Below are 16,630 nucleotides of genomic sequence, written 5' to 3' on the forward strand. Positions count from 1 at the left end.
ATTTTACTACTTCACATTGAGTCTCATTTTTAAGGTGCTAATGACTCCTGAGCAGGGCACGGATCTCACACGTGATACCAATACTGGTATAATGCCACTGTGTTCACAAAGGCTGAGATTAGGGATTTCAGGACATATGAAAAACACTTGGGGCCAGGCACACTGGCTCACTCACGCCTATAATCCTAGCCCTCTCGGAGGTCAAGGGGAGAGGACTGCTGGAGGCTAGGAGTCCAAGACCAGCCTGGGCAACATTGTGAGACCCCATCTCTACAAAAAATAGAAAAATTAGCCAGGCGTGATGGCATGTGCCTGTAGTCCCAGCTACTTGGGAGGCTGAGGCAGGAGGATCGCTGGAGCCCAGGAATTTGAGGTTGCTGTGAGCTGTTGCTGTTGCTGTGAGCTGCTGCTGCCCTCCAGCCCATGCAACAGAGTGAGACCTTGTCTCAAGGAGGGAAAAAAAAAAAAAAGGCAATAAAATTTTAAAACAAGTTTTTTCTCAAGCTATTATTAAGCGAAAATACTAAGTATGGTCCCAGGCATTTCCTTTTAAGTTATTTGGAGTAAAAGAAATTAAAATTTTGATTTTTATTTGCTTCAACTTTGAGGTGTGATTCTAAGGCAATATATCAATTTTAAAAATTACCATAGCAGAAAGGATACTTCTATGTGGGTATGGTCCTTCCAAAAGTCAGCTTAAAAGGCTACATATGTTTATTCTAAGCATTCTGCTACTGTTGTGTTCTCAGTATTTTGGTATCGACTCAGAGACGATTATAAGATACATTAGAACGAAGCCTTATTTCTTTATAATAGCACTTCTTACATGACTTTACACTCAGCTTAAGCATCCTTTTTAGTCATTAAATTTGGATCCTAAGGAATGTTGTTTCCAAATATTAAATATATTCTGAAAGGCCAAGATTTACCACCATTGGGAGTATTCAGAAGAATGGGGTGTAGGCCACACAAGCAGCTCGCAAGGAGGGCCCCAGGTGTTCAGAGCATGGTGGCGTCACTGGGGCCCAGCATCCGAGAGGATGTGTCAGTTCCGAGGTGTCTTTTTTTTTTTTGCATTACTTTTCAAGTAATGGTTTTATTCACAGGCCTCAAATCCAACTTTGCTCCCAGTTTTTACAACAGATGTAATTTCCAATAACTTGAGAGCAATGTGTTAAAATGAATATTAATCCTTATTTCCTGCCTATATAGATGGATGAATAAAGATCCAACAGTAGAAAGAATGCCTAGGTCAGTCTCATGCAGCCTGGTATAATAAAAACCCCATAAATTCTAGACCCTGTGTTGTCAATGACCAGCTGTGGGGTAAGGGTAAGAATTTAATCTCTCTGATCCTTACGTGTTCCCATCTATAAAGTGAGAAGGCTGGACTAGATGAGGCAATTCTAGGATGCTAACCTAAGTAATCTCTCTGGTTGCCCATATCAGAAGCATGACCTTATGGAAAAGATAACAAGAAGGAAGAACGAAATCCTGGGCTGAACCACTCTATAGTTTGTGGCAGGGGCCCAGTGTGACACGAGTTCTGGCTGTCTGCCATGACAGACTGACAATGTCCCTGGAACAGCCACACCACTGCAGACACACTTTAGCTTTAGGCAAACAAATGTCTGGTCTATCCAGGTCACCCAGAATCATCTTTTTAAACCATTTCTATGGGTTTCTAAATGTAGCCATCAGCTCCCCTTTTCCTCAAGTACGAAGTCACATGTTAAAAGGGGCTGTTTCTTGGCTGAATACAGTGTTTGATAGAGGGAGTGAGGCACTTGTTTCATTAGTTTCTTCCTCCAGGAAATAAGGGAAACAACACTGTTGGCTAAAGCCCAGGACCCTCAGACCGCACAAGGATTGTGAGAGGCCAGAGCTTTGCTTCTCAGCCACAACTGAGAAAAAAAACCCGGAGCTCTGCTGAGGCAACTTTGCTGCTAACAATGTGCAAATGCCTAATTAGAGTTACAAGACCTACCAGAAGATGAAGACTTCAGGTAACTAGCTAACACTACATTTACTTAACTTCTTTATAAAATATCAAACTGGAAAGTTACTCACAACTTTTGGTCTTTAAAAATTGTTGCCTCTTGCTTTGCTTCCACTTTGTCAGTCTCTGCTGCAGTGGCTTTTAACTTCCCTGGGTCAGTTGTTTTACATTATTACCCCTCCTTACAAAGGAACATAAAGCTTCCTCTGAAACGCCCAGAAAGGGTTCATTCTTTCTCTTTCCTTCTGTTATTTGCATTATCATGGTCAACAAATACTTTCACAAAAACATTCCAAGCCACCCAGAGCCCTCCTCCTCCTCAGACATTCCTTCCATTTCCTGAGGGGGGATGGGCACGCATGGGGGGCACTGGACCCTCACAGAGACAGGGCTCCTGGTTATCCTGAAGAGGTAAAGACCACTGCAGAGTTTAGGTGGCCAAATTAAAAGTACAGAATCAAATTGCTGTTTGCAGTTCTTATGACTATGAGTCTAACACTTTGACATTCACATTTCCCCAAAGTACCTCAAATAACAAAAATAAAAATGCCAAGAATGAAGTTAGTCTAGGCTAATCTTTCCAAAGTGTAAAGAAGTTATAATCCCACAATTTAACACACTTCTCAGGGCTTTGTGTGTTCTCTTTCTAGTTCAGCCAAGCTCCTGGGGTCTAGGATTTAAAATACTTGAATTATATCTTCATCTTGTGCCGACTGAAAATTTTTTCCAAAAGACTGGAAAAGTGACTCACAATTCAAATGTATAAAACAGCTTGTAACTTAAAAGATCCTAGTGAGGACTACCCATACAGTAGGTAAAGCTGTATACATTCATGATACAAAGGATCGGACACCAGGGTGGATGGCTACACGTAACAATGCATTCTGGGTTCCTTTGTGACACCTGGAAGAAAAAAAAAGCCCGACTGGGTTGTACTGTATTTACATGTTTACTGGCTTCTTCCTGACTAGCACCACTCTTCCCCCACAACCCCAGCATTTTTAAGCTACTTATTTTAAGTCACAGGAATATTCAATCTAAGAAAAAAGCATCTTATTAGAGTAATATAATTTCTTAAAGAAGATAGCATATTTACAGACATCTAACACATGAAAATACTCTATTTTATACTAAATTCTGGTTCAAATGAACTACAATACAACATTTTGCCTTGTCTGTAGAGTGAGGACTGTTCAAATTGGGGCGTAAGGTGGGCTGCCCCCGCATGGTGACGCTCTACTGTCAGACAAGCCCAAATCGGTTCCCATAGTTGGGGAAGGTCCAGGAGCAAGGTTTGGACTGAGAGTTTCTAGCCAGCTGGGTTACACATCCACTCCTTTGATGAGTGATCCTTCTAAGACTATGGTGAAATCCTGAATGGTCTGCAGAATCCGGATGAGGGAGTTGACGGTCATGCGGTCTCGCAGGAGGGCGCTCTCCTCATACATTCGAGTAATGGCGGGGCACTCGGCTAGCAACGGGATCCACTGTGGGAGCAGGCGGTCCCTACAGACCCAAACAGAAACAAGTCCTGAGCACTGCTGGCCTCACTTGCAGAACAATGCACACAGAGCCCTGTTCAACTGGGAAGGTGTGGGGCTGGGTGGCCCAAAATCTGCCTATGAGGTCAGGAGAGAGGCAACCAAAGCCAAGAAGTTGGATATTTACTGGTGAAAAGACAGCAATGAGACAGTGTAAAGCTAATGAGAAAACCCATTACATTCTAGAAGTATATTAGAAAGTTTATACACATTAAAGGCATTCTCTATTCTGATTTTACCACCTTTAAAAAGAGCAGAATGTCATTTTCTATGTCTTTTTTTTACAGGAGCATTAGTCTATGGCAAGGCATGCCAGAGTATACTGACCTTTTAGAAGAAAGACTACATTAAATAGTAGGGATTTGCATTTTTTTTTTTTTTACTTATACAACATAATAAGGTAAGGAATAAAATCAAAGCAGAAAAATATTAAGTAGATTGTATAAACCAGAAGAAGTTTTGCAGTGGTCTAATAAATCAGAACAGTATAGAGACAAAAGGAGATAAGGATCATGTTCAAAAGGAACTTCAAAAGCACAGCTAAAATTGGGCCCCTTTTATTAAGAAGAAATGCAGAACTCAGTTCTGTAAACCAGCTGTTTCAGGATGACAAAATCTCACATCTTCAATGTTTCCTGATCAAACTCTGACATTAGGAATCTATTGCTCAGTACCTAAGACATCCTTATTGAGCATCCCCGACCAGGCCATCCTGAATCTCAGTTTGCGGATCTCAAGGTTTAGAAAAAAACAAATAGTAAACGGGTAACTTAAAAAACAACTTCTAAATGTCTATATGTTTCATTTCCTACAATGCTAAGAGCTGCTTTAAGATTAATGGACTTATAGCTCCTATGTAACTTTTTTTAAAAACAAAGGAGTAGAAAATAGTCTTAAATAGAAGGTGACATTTATATAGCAAGAATCTATTAATTGTTATTAAATTTAAAGCAATATGGTTGGTGGTATATATACACTATACAAGGTCTACATGGTAAATACATACAAGTGCATATGTTGGTGTGACTAATTATCTACCAACCTTCCTATTACCTACCTATCTACCTTTGGGAGCCAGTACAGAGTAATGATTGAGAGCTGGGCTCTGGAGTAGGACTGGGTATGACCTTGGGAAAGTTTGCTAAATTATCTTATTTCAACTATTTTCTCATCTATAAAATGGGGAAAGCAACTGCTACCCCACGTAGTGGTGGTAGTGAAGTGACAGGAAGATTAAATGAGATAATATAGGTAAAATACTTAGAACACTGTCCAATACATAATAAGCACCCAAAAAGTAGTAGTCTTATAATAAAACTTAGAATGAAAGAAACCCAGGGAGAGCTCTGCAAGGGGTGTAATCTGGTATAACCTCTTTTGGACTCCTGTTCAACATGTAACAAAGACAGAGAAAGTAAGAAACTGGCTTTGTACCGTGTTCCGAGGCAAACTAAAATCTGGAATTTGCCATCCTTCCCAATGTTCCTGGGTGCAGTATTAATAGCATTTACATAGTGGCAGAAGGTTTTGCAGGATGATTTTTGAATAAGGACATCATCTTCGTTGTCTAGAATCTGGTCAGTTGTTTCAAAATAAGCAACTGCTCTCTCTGGGGAAGGAAGCCAGAATCACATCACAATACTTATCAACACTTCATATGTAAAGATTCATCACTTAATTTATTCTGGAAACACTAACGATGCTTTGTATTATAACCAGTCCTGAAGCCAAAATCATTGGTTTATCATTGATTTCAGAATGAATTCCAGAGTCCATGTTTCATGGTAGACCAATATGCTCCCAGTAATTTATTTTCTAATTTAGACTGCATTCCAGAAGGCTGGAAAGTTTATTCCCTTTAAAATACCTTCATGAAATGGAAATTGACAAAAAAGAAAAGAAAAATAGAACTTTCTGTTAAGACTGGAAACTTCTAGAAGTAACTAGCAATGACATGTTAGCCACAGAGATGGCACTCTCTGTTCTAGTTATATTAATAGAATGGCTGGCTAACACTTTGCAACACCAGAATAAGTAAATCTGAGGAATAGAGTTGTATATATGCATAAAACAGAGGAGGCAGGGGCAATAAGATTTTAGGCATTCCAGAAGAAAAAAAATAATCAGTCCTGGGGGCCTAGTTCTGTCAACTTTCCTTTCTTTGCCTAAAAATTCTGAATTAGACAAAATCAACTACTTTATCTAGGTCTTATTTACAAAACACAAAATGATTAATTGCCTTTTTAAAGAAACTGGGAATTCTAGAAGAGCTGCATACCAAAAGAAAGATTACAAGCTTAGCAGGCTAGAGAAGCACACTCAAGTAGAGCTTTCTGTGCTGATGGAAATGTTCTCTAGCCACAAGGTCCAGTTTGGTAGCCACTAGCCACAGGCAGCTACTGAGCACTTGAAATGTGGCCACTGTGACTATGGAAGTGAATTCTAAATTTGATTTAAGTTAAATAAATTTAAATTTAAATAGCTATGTGTGGCTAGTGGTTACTAAATTGAACAACATAGAGCTAGAGAAATCTTTTAAAAAATAAATTACATCATGTTATTCCTCAGGCTCAATGGCTTCATAATTCATTCAGGATAAAAGTCAAAGAACTTTCAATGACCTAGAAGGTTCTACACAACATGGCCCTGGCACTAGACCGACCCTTTCCCTCCATCTCTATTCTCTCTCTCCCTCACTCTGCTCCAGTCACACTGGTCTCCTGTGGTTCCATGAAGAGGCCAGGCATGCTTTCACCTTGGGGCCTCGGTACTGGCAGCTCTCTCAGACTGGAGTGCCCTCCCTTCTCCCAGATAGCCACACGGCTCACTTCCTTACCTCCTTAAGGTCTGTGCTTGAATGTCACCTTGACATTCAGTGGAGCCTAAAACCACCCCACTTAAAAGAGCACTCACTCCCCACTCCATTTCTTTTTACATTGCTCTATTTTTTTTCCAGATCAATGATCACATTTCTAACATATTTCTATCATATGAATTACATATTTATTATATCTTCATGTATTTTTTGTTCCCCCACCCACACCAGAAAATAGGTTTGTCAACCATAGGCATTTCTGTCTGTTTTGTTTACTGATCTTGAGCATCTAGAATACTGTTTGGAATACTGCATACGCTGTAAATATTTGTTGAGTGAGGCTGGGCGCGGTGGCTCACGCCTGTAATCCTAGTACTCTGGGAGGCCAAGGCAGGCGGATCGCTTGAGGTCAGGAGTTCGAGACCAGCCTGAGCAAGAGCGAGACACCCCCCCCACCCCATCTCTACTAAAAATAGAAAGAAATTACCTGGCCAACTAAAAATAATATAGAAAAAATTAGCCGGGCATGGTGGCGCATGCCTGTAGTCCCAGCTACTCGGGAGGCTGAGGCAGGAGCATCGCTTGAGCCCAGGAGTTTGAGGTTGCTGTGAGCTAGGCTGATGCCACGGCACTCACTCTAGCCCGGGCAACAAAGCAAGACCCTGTCTCAAAAAAATAAATAAATAAATAAAATAAAATAAAATAAAATTTGTTGAGTGAATAAAAAACAAAGATAGTGCTTATTTAATATATATTTTTTAATATTTGTTTTTTTCTGAGACAGAATCTTGCTCTGTTGCCCAGGGTTGAGTGCAGTGGCGTCATCATAGATCACTGCAACCTCAAATTCCTGGTTCAAGCAATCCTCCTGTCTCAGCCTCCTGAGTAGCTGCGACTATAGGCACAAGCCACCATGCTCTGCAAATTTTTCTGTTTTTTGAAGCGACAGGCTCTTGCTATACTTTAGCTCAGGCTGGTCTTGAACTCCTGGCCTCAAAGTGATCCTCCCGCATCGGCCTCTGAAAGTGTCAGGATTATAGGCATGAGCCACCGCACCTGGCCTGATACTTATTTTTAAAAACAGATCCCTTATCATTAACCTTTATTCACTCAAATTCCTGGGTCTTTGAGTTCTGTAAGAAACATTTCAATGACTGTATAATAATATACATCTGCTTTATTTACCTATGAAGTCCCAGATGAAGACATTCTTGTGAAAGATGCGGGCGGATCTAAACCCGTGGTGGAAAACCTGCTCAAGTGCTGCAACCAGGCCATTTTCTCCACAGAGCAGCACCGTGAGGCTCCCTCTCTGTGGAGCATAATACACAGGGACAATGAAAAATCTGCAGCATCTATGTCTAAGAAAAACACTAGAGAAGCACGTCCTGAGGGGAGCTATATGAAGCATGTTTTTACAGTCATTAGGAAACAGCTCACAAATGAAAATTAAAGCACGTCATATTGTCTCATGTATTACATACAAAAGCATCTTTAAAAATTCAGTTTTATAGTCCGTAATACCTCTTTTTCAGGTTTGTGAAAATGTTTCACAATATTGTTCACAGCTTCTCCAATTCCTTCTTGGATCTGCCCAGCGTTGGGTTCTGCAAAAATAATGAACAGTGGCCGCATTCTCACTTAAGAAAAATAAACCAATGTACTAGGGGATATCAACTGTGTCCACCGAGACAGAAAACACATCAGCAGAGCAGGCTGACTTTGCCAGGAGTTCCGTGAAACTTGCCTCTGGCCAGTTTGGCCAAGTGGGAGGCATCTTGGCACAATGGAAAAGAATCCAAGAGAGCCCTAGATTCACATCCCAGTATTACCACTTGCAATCTATAACTCTAGCCAATGTCTAACTTCCTCTGCGTTTGAGTTTCCTCAACTGAAAATAGGGAAAATGCACACCTCAGTGGGAAAACTGAATGAGATATAGGTATCAATCACCTGGCATGGTGCCTGTCACAAAGTTAGCAAGACCCAGATATGAAAGTGAGGTTGGGGAGAAGCCCAACATCACTCCTTAGATGTTCCCTTATGCTACCTACCTTGGGCCCCTAGTGGCCATAGAACAAGGCTTGTGAAGCTCTGAGTTGCTAACCTGGGGTCTGACATTTTGCTGTTGTGTTTAAAATGAGGGGAAGATGCCAGGTACCCTGTGGCACCCCAGCCTGAAGCCCAGAACTCCCTCTCTTCCTGGCTAGTCAGTCTCTCTCAGCACTGCTTCCTTCTAGCCAGCACTTGTTAATCTAGGCTGCTGTCCTGAGGGACAGGTTGGTGGGGTGCCTGAATGTGACCTAAACCGCTTTGCACACCAAATCCCAAGAATGATTTAAAAAAAAAAAGGTGGTAAACATTTTATCCTCCAGGGTCAGAAGTAACAATAGAAAAAGTATATATTTTGGTGGATTTCTTTTGGAGACAGAGTCTTGCTCTATTGCCTGGGCTAGAGTACAGTGGCATCACTGCAGCTCACAGCAACCTCAAACTCCTGGGCTCAAGCGATCTTCCTGCCTCAGCCTCTCTAGTAGCTGGGACTACAGGCGTGTGCCACCATGCCCGGCTATTTTTTTTCTATTTTTAGTTGCCAGACTAATTGTTTTTCTTTTTCTCTCTCTTTTTTTTTTTTTTTTTTTTGAGAAAGAGTCTCTGTGTTGCCTGGGCTAGAGTGCCATGGCATCATCCTAGCTCACAGCAACCTCAAACTCCTGGGTTCAAGCGATCCTCCTGCCTCAGACTTTCAGAGTGCTAGGATTACCGGTGTGAGCTCCTAAGCTTGGCCTATCTCTGAGTCTTTTTTTTTTTTTTTTAATTCTTGAAATGATCCTTTATGGCCAGGGGAGTGGAATACACTGGTTGGCTTAGGCAGAGGTCACATCTCTGAGTCTTGAGTTATTTAAAATTTTCTGCTTGTAGGCTAGGCCACTGTGGCACACACGTCTCTACTGAAAATGTAAAAAATTAGCCGGGCATGGTGGCACATGCCTGTAGTCCCAGCTACTCGGGAGGCTGAGAGGCAGGAGGATCGCTTGAGCCCAGGAGTTAGAGGTTGCTGTAAGCTAGGCTGATGCCATGGCACTCTAGACTGGGTGACAGGGTGAGACTGTCTCAAAAATCAATCAATCAATCAATCAACCAATCCTCTGCTTATTCAGTGAGAAAAGAAAGTATGACCAAAAATGTGGGCTATAAAGGCCTCTCAAAACAGTAATCCCCTATGAAACTGGACTGATTCAGAAGTTGCAATAATTTAGATGAATTAGCTGAAATCTACTTTTTAATTTTAAATCAGCATAATTAAAATTCACCATATAATAAAAGTCACCAATTTTAAGTATGCAATTTGATGAGCTTTGACAAATGTATAAGCATGTAATCACCACCACAATCATGACACAGAAAATTTCTATCATCCCCAAAAGTTCCCTTATGCCCCATTTTAGTCAGTCCCCGTCCCCAGCTTTCATCTCCTGGCAACCACTGTTCTTCTTTCTATTATTTTTACATTCCTTCTCTAGAATTTAATATAAATAGAATCATACAATATGCAGTCTTTTCTTTCTGGTTTCCTTCACTTAACATAATGCTTGTGGTATTCATTCATGTTGTTAGATGCAACAGTAGTTCATTTTCGTGTGTTGCTGAATCATATTCCACTGAATAAGATATACCACAATCTGTTTATCCAGTCACCAGTTAATGGATATTGCAGTTGTTTCCATTTTTGGCTATTATGAATGAAGCTGCTACGAACACCTGTGTACAAGTCTTTGTGTAGATATATGTATTCATTTCTCTTGGGTAAATATCTAGGAGTGAGATTGTCGGGCCAAGGGTATGGTAAGTATACATATCTTTATAAATGACAAACTTGTTTTTCATTTTGCATTCCCACTAGCAATGTATGAGCTTTCCACTGCTCCATGTCTTTACCAATAATTAGTATTATCAGTCTTTTTAATTTTAGACATTCTAGTGGGTGTGTGGTGTGAAATTTACTTCTGAATACAGAACGGAATTATGTATCAAGGGAATTTAATTTGAGCAATAACAAGGCAGATTTTTAGACTGTATCATCCCAGTAGTTAGTGTATCATCATGTCCATTTGTTAGCACATGATCCCAGAGTGCTAGGATTATAGGCATGCGCTACCACGCCCGGACAAAACAAAAGAAATTTATTCTCTCACAGTTCTGGAGGCCAGAAGCCAGAATTCAGTATCACTGGGCAAAAATCAAGGTGTTAGCAGGGCTGTGCTCCCTGGAGGCTCTAGGGAAGAACCTCTTCCTTGCCTCTTTCAGCTTCTGGCGGCAACTGGCATTCCTTGGTTTGAGGATGTATCACTCCAATTTCTGCCTCTGTCTTTACATTGCCTTTACCTCTGTGTATGTGTCTAACTTTCCTCTGCCTCCCTCTTATAAGAATACATGTGACTGCATTTAGGGCCCACCTGGATAATCCAGGATAATCTCCATATCTGGAGATCCTTAACACAACTACAAAGATCCTTTTTTCAAATAAGGCAACATTTACAGATCCTAGGGATTAGGATTTTATATTCTTGGGAGACATTATTCAGTCTACTAAAGTCCATATTAGTGTAAGTTAGAAGTTTATTGTACTACTGAAGATGGTGTATGCAAACATAGTATCCCATCCATAAAACTCATTCCTTTATAGCATTTTGTTTCATCATTCCTATAGGAAGAAATCTGGGGGGGAAGAGATAGAAGGAAATTTTAATCTCTTAGAATAAGAGGCACCAGAAAGCCAGATATAGCTATCTAGGAGTACTGTAATATATGACTGTTTTATTCCTTCGTTCAGTTTCAGGTAAAATATTTATTCATATTGCCACAGCTTACTTAAAACAGCATGCAGGACTGTTTTTTTAAATTAGATTTTAACATCTAAATTCTTTAGGTTTTTGATTGTTAATGTCTTAACTTTATTTTTTCCCCTTTACTCCCTCCCTCCTCGTCCTTGTTTTTTTCCTCCCCATTTTTAATGTCCCTTCTCCCAAATTAATTTTCCTCAACTTTCTTCTTTTTTAAATCTCCTTAACACAATTCATTAATGCAACTGTTATCTGTGAAGTGGTCACATGAAGCCTGCAACATTTGAGGCACACTGGAAAATACAAAATCAACTACTTACTAGTAGTTTTTCCTGTCAGTGACGTGATGCTCAATCTCCTGGCCACAGTGGGTGATTTCTGCTGCGGTGGAGTCCTACACTGCTTTACCAGGTCCTCATCCGACGCTGTCGTCATCAGTTCTCCAATAAGAATTCTCTCGAGGCTCCCGTCATCAATGCCTTTCCCCAGCCATCTCCCACATGGGAATCTGGTAGGGCAGAAAAAACTTCTGAATCACCAATTTGTTTTTACTAGTTTCAATCAGACTTTTAAAGATGGCACCATGGGGAAGCCCATCATTTTAACGTCTGTGGGTTACTTATGAAAAATTTCAAAATACAGAAAAATGGAGAACAGTATATTAGACACCCATATTCTTTCTTATCACTTAGACACTTAACATTTTGTCATGTGCTTCATTTTTATTGAAGTATTTTAAATTATGACATTAGAACACTTCATCTCTAAAAACACTTCCTTTTTTTTTTGAGACAAAGTCTTGCTTTGTTGCCCAGGCTAGAGTGAGTGCCGTGGTGTCAGCCTAGCTCACAGCAACCTCAAACTCCTGGGCCCAAGTGATCCTACTGCCTCAGCCTCCCGAGTAGCTGGGATGACAGGTATGCGCCACCATGCCCGGCTAATTTTTTCTATATATATTTTAGTTGTCCAGATAATTTCTTTTTATTTTTAGTAGAGACGGGGGTCTCGCTCTTGCTCAGGCTGGTCTCGAACTCCTGACCTCGAGCGATCCACCCGCCTCGGCCTCCCAGAGTGCTAGGATTACAGGTGTGAGCCAGCACGCCTGGCCAAAAACACTTCATTTTGAATCTCTAAAATGCAAGGACATTCTCCTAGATAGCCACAAATCATTATCACTCCCTTCATAATTCTTTAATATTTTCTTACACTTAATCTGTATTAAAATTATCTGGTTAGTTTAGGAAGAATATTTTCAAATTAGATATTAATGTAGGAGTTAAACCACAGAAGAAAAGAGGAAAATGTTCCCAGAGAGTAGTGCTGGCTATAACTAGTAGAGTCTAAGTCTTTCCATCTTACTGAAATTATTTTAGGCTTCCTTTCTCTTTTCTTCTGAGAATTATACCGATCTTTTCAACACTTACGGACTAAGCATTAGCAGCAAATGCCATCTGTTTTTTTTTAAACTATTTTTGGGGGCAATTTTGTATTATTTAAACAAAAACAAAACAAAATAAACCCCAAAAAACCAAACTAAAATTCAGAAGGCAGTAGAAGAGCTTTAGTAAGAAAATAATTTCTTAAACTTTTTTTTTTTTTTAAAGAGACAGGGTCTTGCTCTGTCACCTAGGTTGGTGTGATCAGAGCTCACTGCAGCCTTGGACTCCTTAGCTCAGGGGTACCTCAGCTTCCCAAAGTGCTGGGATTATAGGCGTGAGCCATGGTGCCCAGACTCTTAAACCTTTTCTTGTCTGAAAAGTCTCAAAACAAAGAATTCTGAGCTCCCAAGGCCATTTACTTACCTGTATGTATGTCCTGTGATTTCATTTCTGACCATGACACAATCCACTAGCCATTTGGCTAACAGTCCTGAGTTATCGTGACCAATCTGAACAGTGGTCAGCTTCCCCAAGTTCTGGCACTGTAGGGACAGGACCTTAGGTTATTCAGTAACCGATCCCATCCTGCTACCTCTCAGCTTTCGTAGGGGCACTTTGGTTCCATCTAATTTAACAACTGCAGAGACCCACCCTGCAAAATGTACTCAGCTATGCACTACAAAAACATATTTACATGTTCATTCCTTGCTCTCAGGGGGTTCCCAAATAATGAGACAGGAGACATATGGACATTAACTACCACATGAGGTAGACTGCACAGGTGCTAGACTGGAAATATTAGTAAGTGCTAGAAGAATGCTGGGGAAGGAACAGTTACTTCTACTTTAGGAAACCCAGAACCATCAGTGAAACTGTGATTTGTGCCTTGAAGAATGAGAAGAATTTCAAGAAGTAGGAAAAGGATGCTATTTAGATTCAGCTATAGAGAGGTCAGGAAAACAACTATCGATTTGAAAAATCACACGCTGATGTTTTTCTGTTTCTAATAAAATACTAAGGCAGAGCTGACTTTAAACCTTATCTTCTAGAAGTTTTTGAAACTATTGTAATAAAGGCATAATTATCAACGTCCTTAACTGGCCCTTTGTGGACAAGTACAAAATAAAGCAATGATAACAGAAATAGTAAAAATGAATGTTAATTAAATTCTGGCTTTTAAAACCTGATAATGAAAAGATCACAGACCCCAACTAACTATGTGCCGGATGGGAAAATCAGAGCTGTGAGTTCTTTTTTTTTTTTTTTTTTTTGAGACAGAGTCTCACTTTGTTGCCCAGGCTAAAGTGAGTGCCGTGGCGTCAGCCTAGCTCACAGCAACCTCAAACTCCTGAGCTCAAGGGATCCTCCTGTCTCAGCCTCCTGAGTAGCTGGGACTACAGGCATGCACCACCATGCCCGGCTAATTTTTTCTATATATATTTTTAGCTGTCCATATAATTTCTTTCTATTTTTAGTAGAGATGGGGTCTCGCTCTTGCTCAGGCTGGTCTCGAACTCCTGAGCTCAAACGATCCGCCCACCTCGGCCTCCCAGAGTGCTAGGATTACAGGCGTGAGCCACCGCGCCCGGCCCAGAGCTGTGAGTTCTTAAAGTACTTTACTTCTTTGTATCTCAGTGAGAAGGCATCACAGTGATCCAGCTGAGGGATGGCATCTTGAATTAGTTGTGTAGCAGAGATGGAAAGAAGTAGGCAGATGTGAGAGACAGAGAGAGAGCTTAGAAAAAGCAGTGATGGGACTTATAGTTTGTTTTGTTTTGGTTTTTTTGAGACAGACTCTCACTCTGTTGCCCAGACCAGAGTGCCGTGGTGTCAGTCTAGCTCACAGCAACCTCAAACTCCTGGGCTCAAGCAATCCACCTGCCTCTCGGCCTCCCGAGTAGCTGGGACTACAGGCATGTGCCACCATGCCCGGCTAATTTTTTCTATTTTTAGTAGAGACAGGGTCTCGCTCTTGCTCAGGCTGGTCTCAAACTCCTGAGCTCAAGCCTCGGCCTCCCAGAGTGCCAGGATTACAGGTGTGAGCCACCGCACCTGGCCAATATAATGTAGTTTATGTTCCATAATTGGTAGGGGAAGAAAAGCCAAGGGTTTTTTTTTTTACTTTTTTTTTTTTTTTTTTTGAGACAGAGTCTTGCTCTGTTGCCCAGGCTAGAGTGAGTGCCGTGGTGTCAGCCTAGCTCAGAGCAACCTCAAACTCCTGGGCTTAAGCGATGCTCCTGCCTCAGCCTCCCGGTAGCTGGGACTACAGGCATGCGCCACCATGCCCGGCTAATTTTTTCTATATATTTTAGTTGGCCAGATAATTTCTTTCTATTTTTAGTAGAGACGGGGTCTCGCTCTTGCTCAGGCTGGTCTCGAACTCCTGACCTCAAGCTATCCACCCACCTCGGCCTCCCAGAGTGCTAGGATTACAGGCGTGAGCCACCGTGCCCGGCCGGTTTTAATCTTTTATATCGAGAAGGCTGTGAGTCCACTGCATGGATAAAGTCAAAACAGGCTCTTGGGGGGTATTATGACTCTAAGTAGAAACTGCTATTCCTAGACCCCAAGGAACATGAGAATGGAACATTCAGTTAGTACTACTTCCCTCCTAAAACATGAGGAGGTATTTGTCTTCTTCCTGAATGCCAGGATCACCTGCATGTGGGCTCAGACATATGCAACTACTTCTCCAGGTAAGACCTGAAAACTGACTATAATATTGAGAGGCAATTTTATATAATCACCCTATAAATGTCACCATGTGGTCTAAAATCAGCTCTCTTGTACATTTGCCAAAGGATGGCCAGGTTCCAGCAGGGAGCATTTTACAGTAGGGAGGAGAACCACCGTGGGGAAAATATTTATTTCAATGTTCTCTGCTTGGCAGGCCCTATGCTAGGTTCTGGGAATCATGGGATAGGACTGGGTAAAGCCACAAAGCACACCATTACAAGTGAAAAATAGAGCTTAACAATGAAAACAGCAATACTGAAAACACAAAACAAATTAGTATAAGCTGCTTAAGACAACTTCAGGCATATAATCACAAAAATGATCCTGCATGCTTGAGTGTTCTTTTATTTTATTTGCTTTAAGGAAAAATGAAAAATAAAAACTGGAATCCTTCTGTAGAACTACATATGACACTTTCTGGTGAGGAAAGTATTAGCTGAGCCTACCTCAAAAGTCATTTCGAGGAGGTTTTTGGGAATCTGCATTACTCCCGTGTCTCCCAGCTCTCCTGATACACAGATCCAAGGATTTGATGTGATGATTGCATTGCTCAGTTTTTTGATTGGGATAATCACTGATCTATATGGAATCACTAAAAGAAAAATACAGAAATTAGTGAAAAATTACAATAAAATTCTCTTGATAACAAAACATATATTAAGAACACTGTTGGTGTTCACCGATAATTTGCTTTTTATGATCTACTAAGATGTACTAACACAGAAAGATAAGATTGTAACCTCTTCCTGTCTAGAAAGATAGGTCTGGTTCATAAACCACAAGTCCCAATACTTGTGGTGGTGGTTTCCATAGCATATACATCATTGGGTACATATGACATATATATCACCATTAAATTTATAAACAATCTCAAGCATTAGCACCAGAATACCTGAGGACACGAACACAGACTATACTGTAGTGTTTTCACTGCTTAATTTTTTAAAAATTTAATTTTGTACCAAAATCAAGTACAAATGAACATGGTTACTGATACTGATGTGGTTTCATAGGAAAAGAGGGGAGGATGACTTCTTGGACAGTATCCTGTTGTTGCTGATATTCTTGGGCAATGCTTTAAAGCTGCAGTCCCCAATCCTCAGAGACCAGGCTGCAGAGCTCCCCAGCCTCACCTAGTGGAAAAGTTGTCTTCCATGAAACTTCATCTGTATTTACAGCCACCCCACTGTTTGCATCACCGCCTGAACTCCGCCTCCTCACCTCCCTCATGGTGGAAAATCTGTCTTCCATGAAACTGGTCCCCAGTGCCAAAAAATTAGGGACCAGTGCTTTAACACGCAGCACTTCACAGCTTT

General features: G+C 40.9%; 1 protein-coding gene across 2 annotated transcripts in view; it reads right to left on the reverse strand.

Moving 5' to 3' along the window:
• Positions 1-408: 408 nt before the first annotated feature.
• The window catches only part of DENND5B (DENN domain containing 5B), a 173,466-nt gene continuing 157,244 nt past the window's right edge, over positions 409-16,630 (reverse strand). For both annotated transcript variants that reach the window (XM_069491735.1, XM_069491734.1), the window contains 7 exons: positions 15,761-15,906; positions 13,002-13,120; positions 11,520-11,707; positions 7,880-7,962; positions 7,541-7,667; positions 4,975-5,149; positions 409-3,505 (listed from right to left, as the gene is read on the reverse strand). In XM_069491735.1, coding sequence (XP_069347836.1) covers positions 3,322-3,505; positions 4,975-5,149; positions 7,541-7,667; positions 7,880-7,962; positions 11,520-11,707; positions 13,002-13,120; positions 15,761-15,906 — 1,022 coding nt within the window. In that variant the 3' untranslated portion in view covers positions 409-3,321. The remainder of the gene's footprint in view (positions 3,506-4,974; positions 5,150-7,540; positions 7,668-7,879; positions 7,963-11,519; positions 11,708-13,001; positions 13,121-15,760; positions 15,907-16,630) is intronic.

The sequence above is a fragment of the Eulemur rufifrons genome, chromosome 16 (genome assembly GCF_041146395.1).
Source record: "Eulemur rufifrons isolate Redbay chromosome 16, OSU_ERuf_1, whole genome shotgun sequence".
Classification (NCBI taxonomy): Eukaryota; Metazoa; Chordata; class Mammalia; order Primates; family Lemuridae; genus Eulemur; species Eulemur rufifrons.